The 27,422-nt window shown below is 37.9% G+C and overlaps 1 protein-coding gene across 3 annotated transcripts; it reads right to left on the bottom strand.

Annotated features, from left to right (window-relative positions):
- Window positions 1–346: 346 nt before the first annotated feature.
- Window positions 347–23,363, bottom strand: GABPA (GA binding protein transcription factor alpha subunit). 3 transcript variants are annotated; one of them, XM_017731670.1, is made up of 10 exons: window positions 23,231–23,362; window positions 20,788–20,932; window positions 19,826–19,910; window positions 15,383–15,628; window positions 11,672–11,866; window positions 10,814–10,870; window positions 9,631–9,771; window positions 8,131–8,323; window positions 3,311–3,551; window positions 347–572 (listed from the first exon to the last, which is right to left on the bottom strand). In XM_017731670.1, exons 1-9 carry the CDS (start codon window positions 23,305–23,307, stop codon window positions 3,323–3,325), a joined length of 1,368 nt encoding a protein of 455 aa, XP_017587159.1. In that variant the 5' UTR covers window positions 23,308–23,362; the 3' UTR covers window positions 347–572; window positions 3,311–3,322. The 3 variants fall into 3 exon arrangements, with proteins under 3 accessions (XP_017587159.1, XP_008629878.1, XP_017587160.1); XM_008631656.2 differs by lacking the exon at window positions 347–572 and having other exon boundaries at window positions 792–3,551; XM_017731671.1 differs by lacking the exons at window positions 347–572; window positions 3,311–3,551 and adding an exon at window positions 3,653–6,658 and having other exon boundaries at window positions 23,231–23,363.
- Between the last annotated feature and the right edge of the window lie 4,059 nt (window positions 23,364–27,422).

The raw sequence follows: 27,422 nt of genomic DNA, 5'->3' as shown, positions 1-27,422 counted from the left end.
TTTTCAGTCCATTTCATGTTGTTGCTGCTAAGCTAAATATAAACATTTTGAAATCAAGTGATGTGGTAGGTTTAAAGATGACAAAATACTTCAGTCTTGAATTTGGCAGTCCAGATGGAGGAGTTCAGAGGTATAATGAGAGTATTTTTAAATTGTGTCTCAGTAGAAACAAGGTAAGAGCAGTATAATCAGAATTTTATCTTGTTTCTAACATGGACAGTACTAACAGTTTTGTTAGCAGGGACACAAGAAGTAAATAGGGCCATCTGCAGGAAAAAAAAACCCCCAAGTTTACAGGTCAACATGAATCTTTCTGATTTAAACACTGCTAAAAGCATAAACTGAATCATTTCACAGGGCTCCATTCTGTCCTACTATTGAGTTTTCATCATTTGTTTAATCAAAGCACCATTCTGAGATTTACAATTAAGATATTAAAGAAAGCTGCTACAGAAATAAAGGACACCGAGTTACAGTTTAAAAGTAGAAACACGTAGCCAAATACTGAGTCAAAGAAGATGCATCTTCAGAGTATAAGCAGAGATTGCCTTCTTTCTGTACTGAACTTCAGACTTTAAGAGAAAACAGAATAAAGGGCAGGTATTAATCTTTGGACTGCTTGTCCCTGAAAGACATTACAAATGTCTGAAAAATTAAGAAGGCAAATTAGCCGTATAATACTTATTTTACTAGATATTGACATTTTATGCACAAATACTTTATCAGAGTAAAAATAGAAAATAATTGGTTTATGTAAAATTACAAAAAAAAAAAGCAAAACACAAAAGAAATACGTAATTATTAGCAGAGTATAAGTGTCTTTATTTAAAGAGTAAAAAGTATGCAAAAACCCTTCTGTTTTACAAAAATTGGGAATATTCTATGTTTTCCTTCTGGAAAGAAGGAAAGAAAATCCTTTTACAATATATTCTACATCTTTTGTTTTACTGAAGACATCAAATTAGTCACAGATTTCTTCCTCAGCTACAGAGAGTCTGATAATAATTTTATACCACTTGAAAGGTTCTTTCCTTACTAATTAGAACATGGTGGAAAAGCAGATGGAGCCACAACAAAGAACCCCAAGGACCAGTACTTCTACTGAAAGGCTGAAAGCAACAACAGGATGTAATTACAAACAAAGAGCGGGAGCAGAAGTTTCCACCATAGGGCTTATCATGTAACAAGAAGAGGCAGGGGAATGAAGTATTGATGCTACTTTTCAATTTTGCTGTGTGTTTATCCTCCCACAGTCTGGTTTGATCTAGAAGGCTGGTATTTTAAGCTTCTTTTCTTTTTATACTGTATTTTAACTAAAAAGGCCTCTCAAGAACTCTGCTAACTAGAACTAGTGACTCGTACTGGACTTGTGTTTAGTCATGGAGTGTTGTTACATGCAGAGCTGCTGCCCTCAAATACCAACTTCACATAATTCTTGGTAAGCTAACTTGCATCTCCTGCACAAGTTATCTCCAAAATTTGCCAATCAGTGACATCAACTCTAACAGCAAGAAAAGGAGTGATGCTGACCTTTCGTGACAGGTAACATTTACATTTTTTCCTCAGGGCTTAAAATTTTTTTAAAAGCAAAATGGCACCAGCATGCTCAGCTGATGGAGTGCTGTAAGAGCTCAAGGATGAAAACAACAGTAAGAATTACCAAAAGAATCCAGCAAAAAACCTTTGATTTTTAATCATGTCAATGATGAAAAAACACAAAGTCAGAACTATATGCAAGACTTCTAGTCAAGCAAAAACTATCTGCAGATGAGCATCCACCTACAAAAAGCCTTGTCCTCAACACATCTTTAGGATACACACAAGTCTACATTCTCTGCCTTCTGCTTGCAAGTGTAACCATTCCTGATCTGCTCAAGAGCAGCAACCCAGTGCTCTCACTGCTGAGCACAAACATGTTATGTTCGGAACCTCACTGTTCAAGGACTTTTGGTTTAAGGTTTAAGAGTAACTCGATCCCTTACAGAATTAAAGGTCTTCCCTTTTCTTTAAGTGTTATCAGAGGGGGTTTAATTTATAAAAAGTTGGTGAACATCAATGGTCACATAATAATTATGCTGTTTATTAACATAAAGGGCAAAAGCCACCCCCAAATCACACCGTTCTCAGATATCAAAAGAAGCAGTCTAACAAGCAAAAGTACGGAAACTCAAAAGCTGAAGCCTACTTTTTACTGCATATGTAAATTTGCAAGAAGCACTCTTGAGTAGCTCAGAATTCAGGATACATCCCAACTATTTCTGACTCATCAGACTTCAAATTGCACCCAACTCTGGACCATGCATTTGGCTTAAGAAGCTTCAAAAATATCACTTGAAGTTCAAAGAGAATTTAATTTTAAATTAAAAATACCTCTTTCTGGTTAATATACATTAGACTGTACAATGATTGGGAAATTAAACTTCAGTTCTCTGTAAAACTATTTTCAGTTTGCTTTTTGTTCCTAACCAGGGACTACTGACTGTGATTAACTTAAGTCTTCGGGTACTAAGGCTGACTACCATGCAGGTATAAGCATCTTGTAAAACACAGCATTAATACTCCCCACCAATACAATCTACTCTTTGGGTGAGGGCTGTTTGTTCAAGTTTTTTAATTACCTGATGGGGGATGGCAGTGGGGGAAGAAGTTCATCCTTGCTTTCTGTGAAATGGTTAACGTCAAGTACGTATTTAAAAACAGGTTATTTGCCCTCATATATGCATATTATGTGTATATTACAATGAAACACTCATAATTGGCTTTTCACCTAAGCCGTATCTAAACCTGGATCTCTTTCAGCACTGATCTCCAGTTAAGTCTAGTCTTAGTTTCCTTTGCTTTTAAACAGAGAAGTTATTTTAAGAACTTGATGCTTTGTAACATTTAACATGTCTTTCAGCTCCACTTGATTAACAGAATAATGAACATATTTTAAACTTTGAAAGCATCAAACGCCATTTGGTAGTTCAGCAGAGAACGAGAGACTGGAGAAGGCTGCATTCACACAACTGCCTGTGGACTATAGGGACTTCATTTTTGTTAAAATTTTGTTGCAGAAATGACTTTGCACAGCCATGGTCACAGCACGGAGTGGTTCCACCTCTCACTAGCTGCAGAAGTTGGGGTGATCCCTTAACTTACATTAACATATATGCTGTTAAAAGATCCAAATTTATGCAAGTCTGAGTTCTTTATAGAAATTCATGCTCTATATTGTACGGTCAAGAAACAAAAGAATTTTCCAATTCTGATAAAAGAAAGAGCACCAACTGCTGTGGTAATAGAGGAAAGGCCTCAGGTTCCCACTTACAGGTCCTAGTGCTTAATTATCTTTCTCTGCTTGCAGGGATGCTGTAGCCAGTGCCACTGCTGTAACTGGCTGTGCAATGCCATGGAGCTGCATCTTGGCCAGTTTCTTCTGCTCGCACTCTGTGACCAAGCGGTTCAGCTCCGCTGCGCTGTACCCAATCAGAGTCTTCAGGTCACACACAAATTTGTACACAAACCTCTTGCCTTGCACTTTGCAGATCATGTCTCCATCATAGTAATACCTGCAAAATGGAAAAGAAATCAGCAATGGACAATTGTAGCATCTGTAATTTTCATATGCATCCATTACTTACTTAAGGTCACCAGATGGTAAAATATACTCTTTTTCTCATTGAGATTCTCATAATTTCGTATACCAAGATACTGTTTAGGCATTTTGTTATACAAGAAAAGGGAAATGTTGAAAATTATCTCTGTACCTTGGTATATCAAGGAGAAAGAAAACACAGTAATTATTTTACAGGCCATTGGAAGCACCAGTTCAGGAATAAGTTTTAGAGCAGTTTAAAATCAGCTTGGCAGGGAAGATGTCTTATATATAGTGATTTGCCTTAATAAGAAAATATTGTCTTTCCCCTTACTATTGTCCCTTGCTTTGCCTTTCTGAAGAAAAAAATTAATGCTGGGAACAGGTTGAAAATTACCAAGCAGTTTCTGTGATATGAAAACAGCTATTCTCTCCACACTGTCTTCAAAGATGGAAATAAAACTATAAAGGCATGGGTTAGATTTGTGGGGTTTTGTCAGTTTGGTTTGGTTTGGTTTGTTTGTTTTTGTTGGGCTTTTTTTTTCTTGTTATAGTTCATATGCTGTCAAAACTACGTCTTTGCCTTTATTTACAACTAAAAGTGAGTTCTCGAAATATAAATACCTTTTATATTGTGTGACGAAAGAATTATCAGATTGGGCAGAAATGTAGTGAGACAACAAGGTCTACATGACCCTGCCACTCCAGAGACAGTTACAAAACCTTAGGTCACACCAATAAAACAAAAGTTAGAATTTTGCAGTTTTGTTGCTGTTCTTCTCTCACTGCAAGCTTTAATAGAATGTGTGTCACATTTCTCATTAAGCAAACTTAAGTGACTGGGATGTAACTTGGATTTGATGAGCTTAACGAGTTTGTGATAAATTTGGAAAATAGTAAAAACTCAACCAACACAAATCACACAATATAATTTCCTCAAAACCATCACCCAAATGTAGCACAAATGAACACAGATTTCTTGACTGTCTAAAACTCTATCCTGAGTGACATGTTCATAAAGCAAAGATGATTCTTGTTCACTAGCAAAATTAAGTCAATTAAAAGATGAACTTCTGACTTGCAGCTCTAGTGGGAAAGAGGTAAGTTACTAAGAATCCAAGCAAATTCTTCAGACGTCTCAAGTTCTAGGAAAAAAAAGCCTTTTAATTTCTTACTTTTGAGGGCAAGGGCCTAAGCAGCAGGACCAAAGTCAGATGAGAGACAAGCTATGCAGAAAACAATGTTGGTAAACCTGTTGGTTACTGAGATCACGTGAGAAGCCACAGAGGTCTGTCATGGAGTACAGGAAGCGTCAGAGTAGCTTATTACTGCTCTGTGGGTAAAGACAGTGTGGTTTGTTTGCTAAAGTTCTCCTTCAGCTTCCTCCTAAATGACATACAGTTATAAAAAAGCTTCCTTTTCAGTCCTTCTCCTCACTCTACCTCTCAAACTACCACCTGCCTCCCTCAACTCCTCTGTTTCCTTCTCTGCATCTCTACACTTGTTGGCTGCCACAACAGCTTCCACCCAGCAATTCTCCATGCCAGCCCTGTCCTCCAAAACATCTCAGCACCAGCTAAGGAACTGTTGTGGAATTGTGTCCAGCACTTTCAGTCTCTTACTGAGATTTAGTTGCGGTGGGTTGGATGAACCATGAGGGTGGGATGATAATTTATATTCAGCTTTGAAGTAGAGTCTTACAGTACTGGGCAGAATTAGGGGAGGATGAGCAATAATCTGGTGTGTCCCTTGTATGTGAAATAGTGTGTGGGAACACTGGGCAGACTCTCACGTTAAATAGGGTAGAGGACATAGAAAAACTGAGCTCTGCTCACTTGGGGCAATATGAAGCACCCGCAGAAAAACAACATTTGTAAATGTGGCCATGGAAAATGTCAGGTGGCAGTGGTCATCATTTTTTTAAGTTACTTAACTCCGTACAAGCCTTTAATTTATTGTACAATCCCATATAATCATTCCTGTCTCAAAAAATGCTGTAGAAAAATGCTTTAAAAAACTGAATATACTTTGAATTATTTAGTGCACATTACTGACACGATCAGAAAGGAAAAGGACCACAAGAAACTAGATCATGTTTATGGGAAGGCCCAAAACATGCTAGATTCCCACATCTCATGCTCAAAACACTCAAGTTAAAATCAGTCAATGTGGCAAGAGGATATTTTCAATATTACATTGAATGCATTTCTGATTACAGTATTTGCCTGTTCAAAAATATAGAAAGCTAAAAATAAATATAATTAATATCCATGCAAGTTCAAAAAGTAACCAGAACATTCCAAGACACATGGAAACTTTTTTCCAAAAGAATACAGGAGATGAATTATTTTTCTTTAAGTCTCACCTCCCTACTGGATAACTAAACAGATCTGGATTTTTAGAACATTTACCAAGATATGCATAACAAAAAAAAGCTCTTATTCCCTTTCTGCCCCTCTGCCTGCTTTTCTTATAGCTGGGCAGAAGAGCCAGTGTATTTCTCCATAATACCAACGTAATTTCCTGTATTAATGAATAATTGACACAGTGATTCCAACACATTAGTAAACAAGACACGTCATCATTTATTAAACTTTCGCTTGGCAACAGTGCTTATCACAGGAGTAGCAAGAGGCATTAAATACCCCTTCAGACATTAAATTGTTAGAAAACATGTCAATGTTGCTGATGCAGCTGCCAAAATGACACCACTTTGAGGAATGTGATTTCTGTAATTCTGTGACTAAAATATAAATGCAAAACTTTTCTAATAGTGATTCATGCTCTTTAATATCCCACTGATAACATTATTCCAAAGTTCTTCAGGTGCCTTTGATATCTTCTGTGAAATTTGTTGACAAAACATGGAAACATTAGCATGGCTTACATAATTTTTGTGTTTCAGACGGTTTTCACATATGCCTTTAGTACACAGACTCACAGATACACAGGTTGGAAACATGGGAATAGTACTGGAACAATACAGGCTGGGGAAGAGCTGTACTGGAAAGGTCCTGCTTTGGGCAGGATGTTCGACCAGAAATCTCCTGCAGCCCCTCCAACTCAAGAGTGTCTGTGATTCTATGAAAAAAATTAACATTCTAATTTAATATATTAATAATGCAAGAAAAACCATACCAGACCAGACTAAAGATGCATCTAGAACAGGAACAGACTGAAACATAATACCTAAGGAAAAGCATGAGAGTAAGCATCTACCAATGCTCTTCCTTGCTTTTAATGACCTGAGGCTCAGGACCTCTTAGAAGTTGCATCTTTCAATACCTAATATCATTCAAAATATTTATTTTTCCACTTGTCTGTCAAGGATAAAATAATTCTGGCACAATACTGTGCCTAAAGAATTTACAAGACAAACAAAAGGATATAGTTAAGCTGTGTATCTTGTGCCTGTCAAATGCTAATTAAATCCTTCCTAAAAGGGCAAACAAAGCCAGAATATGATATTTTACCACCATTTCTTACAGAGGTATTTTCAAATAGAAGTTGATATTTTTAAACAATGCTAGAGGAGTTTACTTTAAAAAAAACCCAACCAAACAACATGTAGCCAAAAGTGAAAATGCTAGTAAGTAAAACACAGACCTCAATCAAAATGCAACTTCGCTCATACAAAAAGAATTTCTAAACCTGCTCAAATAATTTGCAGGAGTAGGCAAAAAACATCTTTCTTGAAAACAAATCAAGAGAAATATATTTAACAATATCAGAATTAGAAACCAGAAGTTCACTCTCAATGATTTCAAAGAACATGGGTGAATTTTCAAATTATTCCAGAGACTAAAATAATCAGGGAAAAGTAGTCTAAAATTCAGGCACTGGCATTCTTCCCCCCTCCTCAAGTACCTCACCCACAGCGATTCGGTAATACAAGTCCCTTTTACTAATGTCAAACGACAAAATCAGAGTGAAATAAAGACACTGAAACACTTCCATTTCTTCAGATCACTGTGATGCTGGAATTGCAACTGTTGAAACTTAGCTGTAAACTGTATTTTTCAATTTAAGATCCACACAATAAGAACAATTAAATGGATCAATGAATATTTGAAGTTAGAAATGGTTCTTACATACAGAAAAGCACTAACAATTACAGAGAAGTATCTGCTTTATTCCATAACAAGAGCAAGAAGAACATGGACAGTAAAACATAAAAATAAGTTAATAATTCACATATTTCTGTATCTTTCACCAACAATCAATATTGTTTGGCATGTTTCTAAAAGCATAAATATTGAAGATAAATAAAAAAGAGGTATGTTTCTGGAAGTGAGCGACCCAAATTAACAATCTTGAAAAAAGAAGATCTATTTTCAAGAAGTTATTCTACTAGCTTCTTTCAAAATGACAAAAGGCAAAACACCCAGCAAATACCTCACCCCTAAGACTAGCATATCTCATTGTAAGGACCAGCTTCAGAAGATTTGGTTATACCTTTACTAAAAAAGCTGCAAGCTTTTCATTATGATAATTAAAAATGAGGTAGCCAAATGAAAGCAAATTATACCCGATGAATTCCTGAAGTTTCTTACCTCAAAGCCCGACTAAGCTTCTCATAGTTCATTGTGGGCTTGTTCTTGCGCTGTCCCCATTTCTGTGCAACCAGTTCAGGCTGATTCAATTTAAACTCTCCTTCATCACCAACCCAAGAAATACAGTCCCGAGCATCTTTGTCAGTAAGAAGTTCTAATAAAAACTGCCACAGCTGGATCTGACCATTGTTCCCTGTTAAAATAGAAACAGTAAGTCCCACTTCAACTTGTCCTTTTTATGTTCCCCTCATGGCTAAAAATTTTCAACCACCATATTAAAGCAGACCAACATAGTATATACGATGGAAGGAAAACTTGCACTTAATTAATCCCTTCTAATTATTCTTTTGCAAACATTTCCCTTCAAAGTCATCAGTACCCATATTTATTAAAAAAAGATGAATGCAGGAAAAAAATTATCAAGATTTAGCATAAATTTTTCCCTAGAACTTAAAAAAACCCACTCCCCCAACATAATCATTTGGATGCATATCTATCTTTAAAATAAAACAGATGTAGCAAGAGCTGCTTATTCCTCTTCACACACAGACACGTATAAGAGAAGCTGGTTTTTTTAAAAAAAATTTGGTCTCCAATTTTCAACATGAAATACAAGAAACACAAAAGAAACCCCAACACTTCAGCTTACATCAATGCAGCGTCTTTCATGTCCAATCATTACGATTTCTTTCTAACTCAAGTACCTGCAGTTAAACTCCTAAATTCTCAATGAGATCCAGACAGCAGACCTGATTACTAAAGAGAGAAACACAGAGTATTCCTCACTAATGTCAGCCAATAAAACCTTGGCCTTAAAATTCTGAATGACATCATTAGAGGCCTTTGCAGAGTCTGAAACAAATAAAAACTCAAGGAGGAAGAGAAGAAAGGATTTAACAGAAAAATTCACAATAGTAAAGAGAAGCAAAACAAAAATGACAGCAAGAAAAAATAAATTAATCAAAAGAGTATGTACAAATAACAGTAATTCCAAAATTAAACTGCAAATTTAGTGTGCAGTTTTCCACACATGCATTCATTTAACTAAAAAAGAAATATGAAACTTTATAAATCACTAGATTGGGGGGAACAGAGGAGGAGGGCAACAGACAGTGCAAGTAGAAGCTAAGCTACATTTTACAACATGGATTTTATTTTCTTCCCTTTCTGCAAATAGAAAAGAAGTTAAAAGCTTGAATAAATGCTATGCAGTGGTTTGAGAGGACAGACTGTTAAGTGATGGGGAAATTTATCCATTTTATTTTGCTGCAGGATGGAAAAACTGCAGCATCATGTTGACATGGTGCTTGTGTGAGCTGACCAACCTGCCAGGGCTGCCTGTGCTTGCCATGGATTTTTGTACCTATGGCTCCCTTCACACCACATGGACTCCTACAAACCTCACATTTGGAGCTACAAAGATGTGTTTCACCAAAGTGTAATTCATATTAATGGGTCAGTGTTCAGTGCATTGCCTTGTAAAAATAATGGAGACAATACCTGTTCTGTTCCCAGGGGAACTCCTATCTTCCCCGGAGATCCTTGGAGCTCTCTGTACTTTAGCTGCCTTTGCACTGCTGTTTATCACTTTGATGGTAGTTGGGGTAGCAGGCTGTACAGATGCTGGTATAATCTGCACAGCTGTAGAGCAGAGAATGTTGCAGAACATCAATTATAAATTGCTGGCACAGAAATACACATATTTTATTTATTACCTGTATTAAAACATCTAGAACCTGATTTTTCTTTTGCTAAAAAGGCACACTGCATTAAGTCACAATACTCAGTAAAATTTAAAGACCTTTTTACCTCTTATATGAAAATTCTAGTTTTAGACTCATTGCAGAAGTATCACATTACAGATAAAACACCAGCTTTAGTTTATTATCATGTGTATTACATGCTTCCACAAAAAGAACCCAAACTCTCTCATGCCTTTGTTTTCATCTTCATGCTGTTCCCACACGATGTACTCTAATGCCCTTTTCTCTACAGTCACTGCACAACCTCCATACCTGATACTCAAACAGCAAACACCTTCTATTGCAATGGTGTAGGAGGATGCAGATGCCCCATTCAAGCTGGCTTTAACTAGACACAACCACAGGATGTAATAAACAGTCTGTTTATTTAGCATATAAGATGCTTATAAGTCTTCTAAAAATGGATTCATTTTAATAATTGATGACACTGCTTAGCTGAAAGAATGAGCTTCTAATAACTGGAAAGTTACTTTAATGTATTATTTCTAATATTAGTTTCTAAGCAAGTCATCTCTTCCACAGACCCCTTCAAGTTTTTGGAAACACTTTTTTATTTGAAATTAGTACTTTAATAGATCCATTCATTTATGCAGTATATAACCTAAAGCCCTGAAACAACTAAGAACCTCAAATATGTATCCTAGACAGCTTATTTCAAGAAAGTGGAAAATCTACCATCCAAAACAAAAGTTATAAACTTCTGTAGTTCAGGTCAAACACTACTTTTCACCCAATAACAAAATATACAGAAACTCAACATTATGTTTTGAAATTTAAAGTATGTCCTCCTCCCTTCCCCAAGGAAAAATACTCTCGCAAGTGATTTTCTAAATGTTGTACTATCATAGTGCTGAACCACAGTACAGTGCTAAACCTACAAACAATGAATTGTGTGAATTAATGCTGACAGAAGTACTTACGCTGATCAATAGTAACAGTTGCTATTTCTCCAGAGTGTTCTTGGCTAGCCAACACATCTACAAATTGGAAAAAAAACCCAGCAGGTTTATATTTAACCCACAAATTTCAAGTCACCTGAAGAGCAAAAACTTTCATATTTCATAGAGGAAAATAAATAAAAATTTGGTATCAGTCTGCAAGAGACATGTACAGTTCATGGTCTTAGAAGTGGAGACATTTAACATCTGTCATTCAATTTTTAGAGGGGTGTACATGGCAAATCTCCACTATCTTCTGCATTCTCCATCCCCAAAAACCTTCAGCTATGTTATGTCAATGAAAATGGAAATAGTTATTTGTCTGGCAAGTTACATCCAAGCATAGTAAATCTGAAATGCACATATATGTTACTGTCTTATGCACATACAATGCATTGCTTAGCAGCCATATATGTTGTGTACCATCTAAGGATTTCACTGTCTATGCTTAATAATCTCCACTTCTATATGACACAGAAATGTACATTTAATAACTCTTGAGCAATATTTAATTATAGAACTAACAAATTCAGTAGATGCATAAACTATGAAGCTTTATAAAAAACAAAGGAGGAATAATAATTCACTACCTTCTACTAGTTATAAGGTTGAAAGACAGGCAGTCTTTAGTATGCAGACATGCTTCATGGCAGCAGACATTCTAATACCTCCTGTTATCCTGCATTGATACCCTCATTTTTAGCCCCAATATTAAGTAAAGGAAAAATGACTGCTCATAACTGGTTTCATATTCCAAAAAAAAGTTTAAAAAAAAAAAAGAGAGAGAGAGAAGCAGGGAAGTGGAATAAGTAAAATCAGTTACAGAAAAATCTGCCATACACTTTCGAAGAAGCTCCAGGTGGCTCCAGAGAATTTCTCCCCGTGGGACACGCTGGAAGAAATCTTCTTGGCTGAGGTTGCAGAGCTCCCGCCCAGGAATGCTGAGTGCGTTGAGGTCGATGTCAGTCATGCTGAACTCCTTCATCACCCATACCACCCAATGGAGCACCTGGTCTGTCGACCACTGAACTGGGTCTGGAAAAGATGGATGACACTGTAAATCATATACTGCAAGATTCCTCCTCGATTATGTAATAACTTCCGTAAGAGTAAATGAATAAGATCAAGAAGCAGAGTTACTGAGACCAAATCTGCCACGTAAGTTGGTGACTGCTCTTAAAATGGTGATGGAATTATATGGGTTGGTGGAGTGATGAAAGGGCGAAAGAGGGATTTTCTTTAGAGAAAGTTTTTACATCAGAACTATGCCTGACATATCTCAAACACAAATAAAGAATTTTTCTTCTTCCACAGGTCTTTAGCTTCAAAAAAAGAGTACTCTCTCTCACAGAAGGATACTCTTCTTCAGAAATGTTGATCAAATTGTGATTTATGACAAAATATTATATCCTAAACTCATTCACATAACCTCAGTTTCTGCTGACAAAAAACACCACTGGGTATATCTGGGATGGATTAATTTTCTTCCCAGAAACCCCTATTGTGTTGTACTTTAGGCTGGTGACCAAACCAGTGTTAATAACACATTGAGATGTTTTGGCTACTGCTGAGCAGTGCTTGCAGAGGCCACGAAGATGTGGCTCAGCCCAACACAGAGAACATAAACCACACAACTAGCAAGAGAATTTCGAAGAGAACAATGGGGTTGAGCTGGCTGCAACCCATGTTCTCCTTCTTGGCTATTAGGGACATCCAATCTTGTGATGGTGAGTATGTTATAGACACCTGTACCAGGAACCCTGTTGGGATTGGGATTGTGCGATGTTCTGCAATTGCTGTATTCATCTAAGTGTATCTTACCTTTGTGCTGTGTTTTTAATGTAACTTGTATCACTCTGCTAAACCAGAAATCCCATGTATATCAATGATTTTCAAGTAAATTTGATATTCAATATTACACCCTCCACACATGGAATATCTAAAAGAACCTGGTCAGACTATTGGACTCCAATGCAAGGCCTTCTCTGTTTCTCATTCAGCCACCCCACTGAGTAGCCTGGGGGTGCACATCAAACTGATGAGGGACAGCTGACCCCAACTGACCAAAGGGATATTTCACACTACAAGGGAATACTGAGCAATAAAACCAAGGACTAGTTTTTTTGAAGTAGCCCCTTGCATAGGGCTTGGCTGAGCACTGGCCTGCTGGAGGTGGGTGATTGCTTCTGCATGACTTTTTCAGCCAGAGCATCAAGTTTTGGGATGCTAATGTTGTATATAACATATTAAAATATGTCAACAGGTAAGAACTAGAAACTAAAGTAGGGATATCTACTTTTCACTGGAGCAGAGTGATTATGTATTTTTAAATTCCGATATCCCAAGCAGATGTCACCTTGAAAAGTTTTTATTTTAAGATGTAAAATAGGCATTAAGAAAAATTAAAGTTTTCTAAGTCTGTACACATTTATCTAGGAGCTACAAATTTCATTTTGCTTAACAAAGGACAGTTACATGGCATCATTTTTCACTAATGCTACCTAAAACAATGCAATATAATCCTGTGGCAAAAGACACACCTCAAGGGAGTTGATCTACCAAACATCAGCAGCAGTCAACTTTTATCAGAAAGCTGCTAATCCGTTCTCATTGACAGAACACAGTCTGCAAGGAAACATAAATTATTACTTTCTCTAACCACTTCTGTGTTTTCCAAGCTTTCTGCTGCTCTGTTTTCTGCATTTATTTCTCATAACAATTAATATTTTCCTTCCTTCTAGGTACCAAATATTTGGATTCTAATAGCAGAAATACTTTTAACAGAAAAAGATTTATAATCTCTAATAAAACCAACCCAAAACATAACATTAAAGAAAAAGCCACAACATTTTAAAGACCTGCTAAAAGCTGGTTTTCCCTTTGCAGCAAAGCAGAGAAGCCTGTAAGGATGAAGACATCGAACCACTACTTTTCTGGATGATTATTTATTGACTGGACTTGACTCTTAACATCAACACACCCTGTCTTCTGAAAAGATCCAGGAAATAATTTTGGATTATACTGTAGAACCTAGGGGCACCTTATTTCAGCCCAAGTCTCTGCAATGTCTACTCAGAAAATATTTAAGATGTTATTCTTTCTAGGAGTGTAATTTAGCACATTTTTCTGGTATCAAGAGAACACTATTATTCGTAATCCACAGATCTCTGTCATAATGAACTAGTATGATTTTCCTGAAAAATCTGCACTTCTATGCCCCAAAAGTCATTAAACATTTAAAGCCACAGTTGTGTGTTATAGGGTTTTCTTAAAGCGTCAACATTATTAAAGTTTATTAAAAATATTATTCAACATAACACCACTGGTTTAAGTAATTTTCTTCTGATATTAATGTGAGAGTATGATGAAAAGTATTAGTCTGCTTCTGATAATCCCTCTTTTTTTTTTCAAACATTCTGCATCAAATCCCTGATTATCAACAGACATAACATGATGAAAATATTTTTGAAGTGCTTACCAATGAGAAAACTAAAAAGCCATGGAAAAGCCATTGCTTTAGTTATCAAAAATACGCTCAAAATATTGGCAAGCTACATGTACTGCAAAGACCTGTGACTTGACTGAAATTCTTAAACTCTTCCAAGTATCCCCCTTGCCAAATATATTCCAGTTTTACAGGTCTGCTCATATATAACAGCTTCCTGAATATGCCTTGACAGTACACTTCTGCCAGTCGCAAGAAGCAATTCAGCTTCTTGTGACTCCAAAACATGATATAGGTCTAAATCCCACAGTTCCAGTTCAATCTTAAACAGACAGAGATTTTTTTTAAGCTAACATTAAAAGAGCAACCTGCTAAGTAACAACATTAACTCAAAAAAGATGATCATCTAGAAGAATATTTATTTTCAGTTCTGAATCATCTTCCTCCAGTATGATGAAGTCCAGCACAGCTTTTCATACAAAATCTGATTTAACAGAATATTCAGCATCCTCCAGTCCATGAACGATTTGTTTCAGCAATTTTATAGGCAATGTCCCAATACCAAGTACTGAGTCTGTTCAATTCTACACACACCTGAAGAGCTTTATCACTAACACAGACATTTTTAAGGAGGGCAGGAAGAAAAGTGCTTTCTAAAAACTGCATTGACAAGGTAGTTATGGCATGAAAGCACTCACTTAATGAAACTATTATGAGCATTCATTTTACTTCTCCTTGGTTCTTAGATTAGGTACTGGGAAAAAATTCTTCCCTGTGAGGGTGGTGAGGCACTGGCACAGTGCCCAGAGGAACTCTGGCTGCCCTATCCCTGGATGTGTTCAAGGCCAAGCTAGATGGTGCTTGGAGCAACCTAATGTTCTAGTGGAAGGTGTCCCTGCCAATGGCAGGGGATTGGAACAAGATGGTCTTTAAGGTCCCTTCCAGCCAAACCCATTCCATGATTCTACAATTCCCTTATGCAGATTATTTGCATTATACTAACCCATACCACAGGTTTCCTTCTCTGAGGTCCTTGAGCACCAACCCCACACAGAACAGAAGAGCCCAGCCCCCAGATGAATTCACTCATAGCCGTGCACTATTACCATAAGGTATTCCAAGGCGCTCCTGCTCCTTCCGATAGCCTTCCAGTGCTGCAGCCCATCGCGTCACTTGCTCAGACGTTTCATCTGAAATTGTTGCAATATGTTTTGTCCCATCCAAGGTTATCACTTGAGCTTCCTCAACAAGGTGAGCTTCAGCCTCTGCATGATGAGCATCTGGATCAATCACAACCTCCACGGTCTCCACAGGCTTCACGATTTCCAGGATGTTCAACTTGGGCTCTATCCCTAAGTATGGAAACAACACAAAACTTAAAGACAGTAATGCAAATATGACAAAAACATTGTTTTAAAGGCTTCTGATTAGTAGGGTTAGCAAACTCAGGAAAGAAGCAGGACACAAGAGTGTCCTGCGAGTGTCCGAAATTAGAATGACACTCTATTATACAGCATATACTTTATTAAGGTGAATAACAAAGCTATCCCTCTTTCATCCCCCAGTATTATAGCTTCCTGTTCTATTTAAGTGATCTGTTTCACAGATCTTGAACAGAATGTTCAGCATGTGAGCATAAAGTACAAGTATTTTAGTCTGTAAGAAATATACCAAAAAAAGCGCCTCAAAACAATCAGAAAAAGCAACCTCCAAGAGGACAAGTATCCAGCTTTACTCCAACCATGAGGCATTTCTTTCAGGCTTTACAATACTTCCCCGATATCTCTGGGGTCTACATAAAGCAGTTAACATTTTCTTTCAATACTCTGCAGTAGGCTGTGTGTTAAACAGCAAGTTAAAAGAAAATCAGAAAATTCTTCACATTTTCAGCTTAATCAGCTATTCATGTTTTGGCTTTATGTCTGTCATTTCAGATATTAGATCATGGAGCTACAAGATATGTCTGCATCAATTCTGCAGCAAGTCAGAACACATTCACTAATGCTTTGTATCAACACTTTCTCTGTTGTCTTCTGAGGTGTTTTATCCAGCTGGTGCCTCACCAAATTTCTGACATTGTACAGAAGATTTTTCAAGATTGTTTTAATTTTTGTGACTCACAATTTTCATTATAATACCAACAACCACACTTACTTTAAGAGATTTTTATCAAACATATTTTCACATTAAAAAAAAAATCTTTACAATTCCATCTTATCATGAGTTGGAAAACCTTGACTATGGTTAGGCTGATGAAGTAGGATTCACAGAACATTACATGGCCAGAGTAACTTCAGTATCTTGTACCATAAAGATATTGCTTTTTGTCCTTCCTGTCTCATCTGTATTAAAGCTCAGCATGAGACGGTTTTGCAGGTAACACCCTTAAAAGCTAAATCCACAGTCCAGTCATAGTTTATAAGGGAAAACAAATGGAGTATGTACCTGTATTACAAGTAAGAAAAAACAAGTATTTTTAAGACAAGTATTTATCTGGATTTTAAAAGGCATTGAGCTTGAAAAAGATATTAAAAAGGGGACAAACAGTACAAAGACCACAGAGTAAAAACCTCAGCAATGTGAAATCAAGGACATGAAAATAGATGTAGACAACCAGTAAGTGGTTGATTAGATGAAGGAGCAAACATGAAGAAAAAGCAAACAAATATCTTATTTAGGAGAGTGTTTTATCTAGGCCATCTAAAATTAACATGCACAACACTGGCTTCTTTAAAAATCATACGAAAATGGCTAAGGGAAGCCACTAAGGCTTAAGATTCTATTTTTGATCTTCAAAAAAGAAAGTAAAGAAAAAAGCATCTAGAGAGGTACAGTTCATTATTCCTCAACAAAATAATTCACTGCGTCATAAAATTACATGTCAAAAGAACTTCATGCTTTATCCACAATACAAACATGAAGATCAAAGCAATGAGTCTCTGTAGAGGAAACAGCTTGTAAGTAAAAATGTGAATTAACAGTCTGCCATCTAACTTACTGCAACACTAGATCAACATTAATTCCCTGGGTTTGTCTGCATCTCTCCTCACATCTCTTCTCCCTTTACGTACCACATAAGAGATGACCAGTCTTCCTTGGACAGCACCCAAATTGTGGAACACAATGCCACACACCCCACAAGTATAAACTGGTACAAGCAGTGCAAGGCTTCAGGACAGGAGCTACCAAGACACATGCAGATGTTGACAGTACTGCCAACTGCCTGAAGGTAGAGAATATACTGGGGTGATGACTGGCCTACAGGCAGCCTGCTTGGTTTTACCCACCCTGAAATGTCTAGTATTAACCACACCCAGAGACAGGACATTACTCAAACAGCATCTTTAATCTAAATAAGTGTCATTACACTTATGATTTGTTCCTTTACATACTAAAATAACAAAAGCCTACTTGTTTCAGAAATTATTATAGAAAAAAAACCCACAGTATTTTCCTGTGTAGGCCTTCAAAATGAAAGCTTTTTTCAAAGTCTTTGACATACAATGGAACACAGTTACTCAGAGTTCCACAGACATGCAAGAGGCCCCAGTTCAGAGCAGTAGAGAACAGGGCTGCACTCAAAGTTGCTGGTCTCTGAATGGCAGGAAAACCACACACACTGCCATTCCTCCAACCAGAGGAAATGAGTTAGGGCAAGGCAGAGTGCCAGAAGAGTCTTTCTAGTAAAATGAAAAAATAGGAATGGTATTTTACCTGCTGTAGAATGAAATGCTATAAAAAAACTACACAAGTTCAACTAGAGAAGAACTATATTTCACCTGTTGTCTTCGAATTTAAAGCCAGCCGATCAAAATTTGATCGAACATTTGAACTGAGATAGCAGCTTTTCTTTCAAGAAATAAAGAGAGTCCAATCCACCACAAGGATTAGCATCACCAATTACTCCTAGTTGAATTCTATACATTACACAAGTTAGGGAAAAATAAGCATAAGGGAACTGAGAATCTCTCAAAACCTCATTCATGGAAGTGAAAAATGAGGATGGCTTAAAGAAGCTGTTTTTTCCCTTCTGTCTCAAAGGGGTACTGTAGTCAAGAGTAACAAGTCCATTTTCCTGTTAGTGATCCAAATATCTTCCTTTTGTTTATATGCATGCTATTTGTCTTCTGATTTCTGCCCTGCCATATTTTACATGCTTTCAACAGACAGATTTCTTAGGAGTTACTTAAGTATCAAGGGCTGAAAAACAACACTGAGGAGTGTTCCAAAGTGACACAGAAGTACTTAATATTCAAGTGTTTCTTTTAAGATGGGAAGGGGAGGGACAGGGAGAGAGGGAAGGCGTGATGGGGGCAGGGAGCAAGAAGCTCCTTGTACTCTACGATCATGAACTCCAGTTTTACATTAAAGGGAAAATAACGAAACACAGGAAGAAGGTGGAAGATGATAGCAAAAATATTTATCACTCACATCCTTTTGAAAATGGAAGTCTGAGCATTGAATACTAGAAGTTACTGGGCATGAATTAAGAGCAGTTATTCTAGTTCCCTGAAGGATATTTCTATCCTATTTTAAAAGCAGAAAGGTAGTACACTTCCCATTACATATGGGGAACTGAGGACTCACCCTAGCACTAGTCACCTGACACTCAGCATTAAATGCAAATTGTGTCTTGCTGAACAGTTAATACAAGGCAAGAAAGTTTTCTTCTGTTTAATCTACAACAAAGCCACAAGTAAACAAAAAGTGCTCCCCAAATTTTGCTCACTTGCTTTGCTGATGTAATTCAAAATAGATAACTAATCTACTCCTGAAGAACTTGCTCCTGTTTAAAAATACGGAAATAAACACCTGTAGCTGTTCCCACAGCCCAATATGAACATTGCCTTTAAGGAGTGGTGGCTGTCCTTCCACTCAAGACATATGGAAGGGGCAAAGCAGAAAAGTAGGACAAAAAGCAAAACAATGAAGCTGCTAGTTCCTGAGGATTTTACAAGGGGAAATCCTATCATATCAAGTAATACAAATAAAAAATATGCCTCAACAAATCTGTACCCACCTGGTTAATGCTCCTCTGACACAATGGTTTATTCTGACCTCTCATCCAGAGAAAACAGACAATAGTGATCCTGGACCTTGATAAGGATTTTCAGTTAGCTACATTTACTTTCATAATGTAATTGTTCCTAAAGCACACAAGCTCACTCATCTCACAGGGATGAAACTGTCACCTACACAAAAATCTTTTGCCTGCTTCAATATTTAGTCTGGTACGAGTAACTACTCAACCTTGAGGAAAACCTCATACTGTAACTCACTACTTGACAGAGAGTTGTCTGGGTTCTGGATTTGTGTTTGATTTTGTTACTTATGAAAAAGATACAAAATTCCTTTAAAAAACATTTCAAATAGCATTAGTCCATGACATTTATTTTAATTTTACTACTTAGAACTACAGTACACAGTGAAAAATACATTCTGAAGCACTGTGGCCATTCATTGATTTTCTCAATTTCAAAGCTAGGAATAGGAGGAGCTTAGTAATCCTGCAATATTAGTTTGTACAATGGATAAATGTCACTGCTTACCTTGCCTAGATATTACTTGCACACTGAGTTGCACTGTTCCATCTGTTTTCACTCCTTGATCAAAAAGGCTTCGATCTGGGTCCAGCTTGATAAAATCATTAAAAATTAAAAAAATTAAAATATGTATTAGTTTCACAGTTACAATAAATTTATTCTCCTTTAAATTTTAGAAACACTTGGTGCCTGCAGCAGATTTTCTGAAGAAGTGTGCAAATATTTTTAGTACTGTGTAGACATAGTACATAACAGAAAAAATTTGATCGTATTTGAAATTTGCCACTGTTCTGTTTAAGGTATTCTTGCTAATAGGAACATTTTTTGACCTAAAAGAAGCAATGCAATATGGGGAGGTACCTTCACTACCTGAAAACTATCTGCAGTTCCTTTTCTGAGTTTTTAACACCTTCATAAAAATTCTTGTCTTTATAACAGTATTCTCCCATGGTTTCTGGAAAAGCCACAGATGTCTGATTGTAACTTCAAATAAAACATGTAGCTAAACAAACTGCAAAACAGTTACACTGTCTAACATGTGGCAATGGTAAAAACAGGAGGGGATTTCTTGAGTAATGCTTTGCTACCTCTATACCTGAATAATATAGAAACCTTCTTGTTTAGATTCAAAACAAGATTGGACTCATGGAAGTTCAGGCAGCAACAAATGATGTGGGCTACCTCAAGAAAAAATAGTATGGTCATTGCCCTCATTCTTCTTTCACTTTCATGCTGGTTTCTTAACCTTGCACCAGGAACTCCAAAAATATTTTGATTGTATTCACACTGAACCAGTGTGTATATATTAAATGGTCTGATGATAATGAACCTGCCATGAAATTAAATTCATAATTGTAATTAATATTCCACATGAAGCATGAATTCCACAGACAATGGAAAAAAGGGAAAAAGTATGTAAAACACTTCTCCATTAAGAGGTTTAAATCTTTCACAACCTTTCAATTTACCTGGATATCTTGCAGACAAATTTCATGTGCATCCAAGGAACACTGCAATCTGGGTTCCAGCAACTTCTTAAGATTTCCAATGGGTTCACTGATGTCAATAGCCTGACTCACAAATTCTGCGGTGGTGTAGGTTTGCTCGACAATGCTTAAATAGCAAATTAATATAATAAATCATTACCTACATGTTAACAGAGCAGGTATAGGAAAGCTTAATAAAAGTTAGAAGTAAACTAGATAAAAGGTAATACTGACTCTGAAATCTTAATATCATGCAGTATTAGTCTGAGTACTCTTCATTTGAGTAGAGTGAATTACTAAATTTGGTCTCATTAATTTTACGGTTGTGTAACTCTTCTTTCACCCTGTCACCACTAAAAAGCTTGGTTAAATACCAAGATTCAGATCACCTTTTTGAGAGAGAGTAAGCCATGGTTAGCATATTATATATTGTTAATTTGCATGTAGAGTAAACTAATTTTATTTGCTTTGCCTGGACTGTATTTACAAGAGACTCAAGTTAAAAGCAAACACAGAAACTTAACAGACATGGAAAATAGGACAAAAAAATGCTCACACTCATACATAGCAACTTGCCATGTCTTTTCACCAGCACAAGAATAATAAGTTTAACACATACAAGGAACAACCAGAAGGAATTACAGCAGCATGGAGCCTTGAAGAACTATGAGTCGCGTGTCATGGTTGTCCTGCACTACAACAATGACAGTATTGGCACAGGCATTTGGAAATGTCATTGTTCTAGGACTCCAACATGAGTTGGGCTCTCTTCATTTACACAGAAGGAAACCAGAATGTACACAGATATAGTCTGTAAGTAGTAAAAATACACAAGGAGCTCAGAATAATACGAAACTAGTAAGTGGCTTTGAATCAGTTCTCCAGAACAGGTTCTTAAAGAGTAGTTAACCTAACCAGCCTCAGTTCTTTCTACCTGTCGGAGACTGAAATGTTATGTTTCATGGCTTAAACGTCTTCATGAAGGACTTTTGCCTATTATAGCAAAGGTGTATAATGACGCTGCACCACCGAAGCCCACCCTGGATGGGCCTCCTCATTGAAACCCTGAGCTGAGTTAAACCACCCAAGGAATAGAGATAAGAAAAGTGACACTATTGTTCAAAGCATCTGGAAGAGCATCCACAGCAGGGCCCAGCCCAGCACCATTGGGGTGGAAGCCACAGCCCCAGGTTTTTCTGTTGCCAGGCTCACACAGATCCCTACACCAAAGCGGGGAGGAGGAGAGGTTTTGGGTGTGTGGCATAGCCTCTGGCCAGATGCAGTGAATGCCATCATCTGCTGGGCAGACTGGCCCAGCTGTGGGGCCTCCCACCCCGGGAAGGCCACATCTATGGGACAGCAGAGGGGGTGTCATGGCCCATCAAAGGCCCCCCCCAAAGGGGTCCTCAGACTCTGCACCAGAGCACTGCACGTGATACTACATGATACAACAGATACAGAGTCTTGCGAGGGACAGTGCCAAACTTGCCCCCCACCCAGAGAGGTTCCCACCTGCCCAAACATATATTAATCCATTGGATTGTAGACTTTTCGGTGGGGGACTCTCACCACCAAGAAGACTAGATGGAGGGAAGCAATGGGACATTGCTGGGACCCAAGAAGGGATGATAAGCTTCTACTTAATAGCTGTCACTCTCCCTGACCCCCTCCCCACACCTCTTTTTCTATTTCTTTTCTTTCTGTCTGTCTTTCTAGCTCTTTTAGTATTAACTAAAATATAGCATTTTTTTTTGGCACCAACATCTAACCTCGACTGGTTTTAATCAAATTTTGGGGTATATTTTGTACCTTTCTGGGTTCAATCTGTTTTACTCACAGAGACTTAGTTTTCTTTACTCTTCTGTGCTTAGACCAGATTGCAACACTACCCTACACATCAACTGACGCTCTGAGCTTCCAAACACAGAAGTGAAAATTAGGAGGGAAGCATTGGAAACTAAAAATCCAGGTTGAGGTAATTAGGTCAGAGGGTATTCTACTTCAGTATGTACAGTTTCAATGGCCCTAACAACAGTATAGTTGATACTGAGCATCATTTCTGCTCTGTTAAAAACAAATCGTCCTGTATAAATCCTGTATAACAGTAAAGCAAAGGACTGGAGAAATAGAAAGGCTCATCTCAATTACAGAAGGATACACTGACGCTGAAAGGTTTGCAGGACACACACAGAGACATACTACTACAGACATGAAAATAGGAAAAGTAAAGTCCTAATAACATAGAAAGGACAACCAAAACAGTTTGGGAATTAAATAAGATCGAGGAACATGACAGCACTATACTGATTTCCTATACTGGCTACATTTCAACTTCTAGAAGACCACCATTTAATTAGGTAAGAAACAGAAAAACTATTTAGTTAATTGCTGCCTAAGGATCCCAAAAAACAAAGAAAGTGCATACCTTTCTTCAGTGCATTCCTGTTTCTCAGTTCCATCAATTTCAATTTCTATCAGCTCTTCTGCTTCTCTCTTAGTCATGGCTGCAATGACTTAAGAACAGAGCTATGAACAGAAAAGAATTTTTTGTGTAAGTCACAGACCAACAAGACTAGACAATGTTTTGTGTCCTATCACACATTTTTTAATCCAAATACCAGAATAGCCTTTTAAAGCCAAGAATTCATCTAAAAAATAAATCCAAAAGCTAATATAGATTTCATAAAATATATTGTTATGCCTGTCCTCAAACAAATGTTCTAGAAGCAAACATGGGACTGTTAAGACATTTGCACAGAGCCCAAAGCCTGATTCTCTTGGAGGCACCCAAATTTATGGATTTTTTTGTTGTTGCTACGGGCCACCTACAGCAAAGCACATCTGAAAATTCAAACTACCTTCCCAGCATGGCTGAAAGATGCTTATAAATTTAAGCAGCATTTTACATTAAATGCTGCAGGACGAAGTTAGGGAGAAGATCTGTGATTTCTTCATAGGCAAGTAAAGTCAACAACAAAGTGTTTGTTGACTATCTCATCTTTCCACCCATGCCTCCCACAGGTGAACAGTTGATGACATGAGCACAATGAACCTATCTTGTGAAGTCCCAAACTAAAGCAGGATGTTAGTAATGAAAGGGAAAGCTATTCTGTGATGACATTCTCACTAACACTGCAGATTTTCATGCCCTGTAGAACACTGGAGTCTGTTGGGAACATAAGTGGGAAACAAAGAACTACAGCATTTGGTCTGTAAAGACATAGTTTGTCTAGTATTTTTATCTTTCACTAACCTGCACATATACCGTAACTACGAAATACACACGATAAAAAACCAGGCCAAATTATATTAACAGTTTACAATAAATAACACCATGAACTCATAGCAAAAGGAGCAGGAAGTAGAAGTACAGAAGAAGAAAAAACCATTGGAGAAAAAGCAAAACATGACTACTATTTAAATATCCAAACCAGAAGAGATCACCAAGTTCCATCCTGGAATCATCCTTTCCCCAGGACTACTCTATCCCAAACCCAACTATTAGCAAGAGTATCTACTGAAGACAAGATAATAAGGATATATATTAATCTTTAAAACTTCTCAAAAGTAATAGTAACCAACTATGGTTTACAGCTTCTATGTAAACTGTCTAAAGAAATTCAAACGACTCATCATCTCCTTCAAAAACTATTTTGTAAGATCAGTTGTGAAGAAATCAAGTGCTGCATGTGGTTCATTCTGTAAGAAGCTACCAAGGTTAGGAAGTGAAAGATCACTTTATCAATATCTCAACTCTAGAAGCAAATCCAGAACCCGTTCACAGATCTGGCTGTGTGAAAGTCTCCAAAGGGCCAGCATAATGTCCACTGAACAGGGCCCCAGGAGTCCAATTCCTTTATCTTAATCTTGTGTATCATTCTCAAGATAAGTGGGAAAGACAGAAACTCAACTTCTGAAGAATGCAGACAGGCTTAAATATCTGAATGCACCGACACCTGCATGGTTACAGGTGATCTGTCAGACTATTAAAAAATATTTCAAAACCAAGGTTTGAGCAATGTCTCTTACTGAAAACTCCCAAAGAAGTAAACTGGTATGATAAAAGAGGGGCAAATGTCTTTTCTGTATTAGCGATCAAATTAAAAACACAAAACAAAGGTAAATTATCTTTTTTTTTGGTGATGAAGGGAGATTACCAGTAAGGTCACAAAGGGGTTAGGCCGGGATTTCTGTTCCTTGACATATCTGTATGTTATTTACCGAGAAAACAGTGCAAACTTACAGAAAGAACTCACCATCTTGATAGATTTCTGGCAGAAAATATTCAATACAGCTAAATGCAGAGTGATGCAGTGAGAAAATATTACTGCCCACAGTAACAGTACAGAATTAAGTAAGGCATTTAGAAGTCCCTATGGATTTGACTCCAAACTGGCAGCTGGAGTAGTAACTGTTCACTCCCTCTTCAAAGGCAATTCATGGTTGAATCTCACAGGCTCTGCTATATTTTCGGATCCCTGGAGGGGCAGGAAAGAGGAACCCAGGTGTGGGTACAAAAATGCTGTTAGCGAGGATTTTCTTGCTATTTTCTAAGTCCATGAGAGACTTTTCTCTCTCATAGAAGGGGTAGCAGGGAATGTAAACAACCAAGCCACCTGCAACTTTGAAAAGTCTTGTTTATGGTATAGTAGAAAAATATTTTGACAATGGATGTTTTAGGATTTTAGCCAATCACCCCCAAGGGGTGGCTGGTCCTTTGTCCAATCAGACTATGAAGAAAAAAGTCTATAAAAGAGTTCGTAAAATAATTAAATAAATCAATCTTGCTGCACAATTCCTGCCTGCTGGATCTTCTCTCCTCCTCCTCCCTATGGCTGCGGGACACGGTGATACACTGTAGCAACCAGGCCTGCGGTAATACCCAGGCATAAAGAGCAGGTACAAAAAGAGGAAGAAAGATGGTTCCACTACGCACAGATACAAGGAAGGGAGATGGGTATAAAGAATAACAACATGATGAAAACACATAAACTCGTTAAAGTTCATAGAAGCCTAAAGGGGAAAATTATTCAGTCTTTCCTATGCTAGCATAAAGAGATTCCTCTCGATTTAAACATTTCACATGAAGTCTGGCAGCTTGTTGCTACAGGATGATGCAGAGTTTGAAAGTGAACATAGGTTCAGATGGGACTGAGCTGCCTGACCCTTCCCTGAAGGCTACTGAGAGACAAGAAGGCTCTAATAGCCTGGCTTGCCTGGAGGGCTCATGTGGCAGGAACACTACAACAGCAGCATTTGTTCAAAGGAGCATATAAAACTGTGGTTGATTCCTGGAAGGTTCAGCCTACTGATTTCTGCTTGTTTCCACTTTTTCCTTCAACCTAACAAGCCCTAAGATTTACCTGTTAGCCAAGAAGAAATCTGACCTCCCCTAACATATGAGAAGGCATCTGTCAGCAGAGCCTTTCTCCCTTGTATGACAGCCCAGTGCTACTCCAGCATCTTTTACAGTCAGGAGACTGTAAAAGTCCCTTTGTTCTGTTTAAGATCTATCATTTTCCTAGAACACAAGGAGTTAAGTGAGGAATGAGCCCACCGTGATACGGGCACAAACTCTCTGAATAGAATTATGTTTGCTATCCCACCAGGTAATTGTGAAATGGGGTCCAGTTCTGGAACCCATACACCTTATCAGCTGATGCTGAAGTCCAGTCACTGGAGTTATCTGTGCCCCAGAGAAGCTCTGCTGTGTGCAGCACATGGTTCTCATCCATCCGTATTATCCAAATTATAAAGCAAATCCAAATTATCCAAATTACAAAGCAGGTAACAAAGCAAACAGCCTGTCCTTTACAGATCAGCTTTTACAACTCATCAGCCAGTTCAGTTTTACGACGGAGATAGTGGAGCACTGAACAGGGTGGGGGAAAATCACACCAGATTTGATATGTTTAACTTCCTTATCAACAGCCAGAAGGGAGAAAATAAAGGGAAACTGGGAGCTGTGGCTGTGCAGCATGTGCCTGGCTGAACATTAGAAAGAAACAATGCAAGATCATGGAATGAATTAGGTTGGAAAAGACTTTTGAGATCATCATGACTGAACACCACCATGTCAACTAGACCATGGTACTAAGTGCCACATCCACTATTTCCTTTAACATCTCTAGGGATGGAGATCCCACCACCTCCCTGGGCGGCCTGTTCTGCTTGTTCCAATGTCTAATCACCCTCCAGTGCATAAATTCCTCTTAGTGTCCAACCTAAACCTCCCCGGCACAGGTTAAGACTCTTTTTACTGGTTTGTCGAGGAGCAGAGCCGACCCTCACCTGGCTGCAACCTTCTATCAGGGAATTGTAAACAGCAATAGGATTCTCCCCCGCCCCCCAGGCCTCCTCTTCCCCAGGATGAGTCCCCCAGCTCCTCCTCATCAGACTTGTGCTCCAGACCCTTTCCCAGCAGCTCCGCTGCCTTTCTGTCGACTCGCTCCAGCCCCTCTATGTCCTTCTCGGAGAGAGGGGCCCAGAACTGGACACATCACTCGACGGGCTTCTCCCCAGTGCAAGGGGAGAACCACAAGACGCCACATCCTGTTACATTTTCACCCAAAACAAGGTTTTTACGAGCGGGAATAAGTTTTCAGGCACCGGGGAGG

This window comes from Corvus brachyrhynchos, unplaced genomic scaffold (genome assembly GCF_000691975.1).
Source record: "Corvus brachyrhynchos isolate BGI_N302 unplaced genomic scaffold, ASM69197v1 scaffold3, whole genome shotgun sequence".
Classification (NCBI taxonomy): domain Eukaryota; kingdom Metazoa; phylum Chordata; class Aves; order Passeriformes; family Corvidae; genus Corvus; species Corvus brachyrhynchos.
This window is presented reverse-complemented; position numbering and strand designations above follow the sequence as displayed.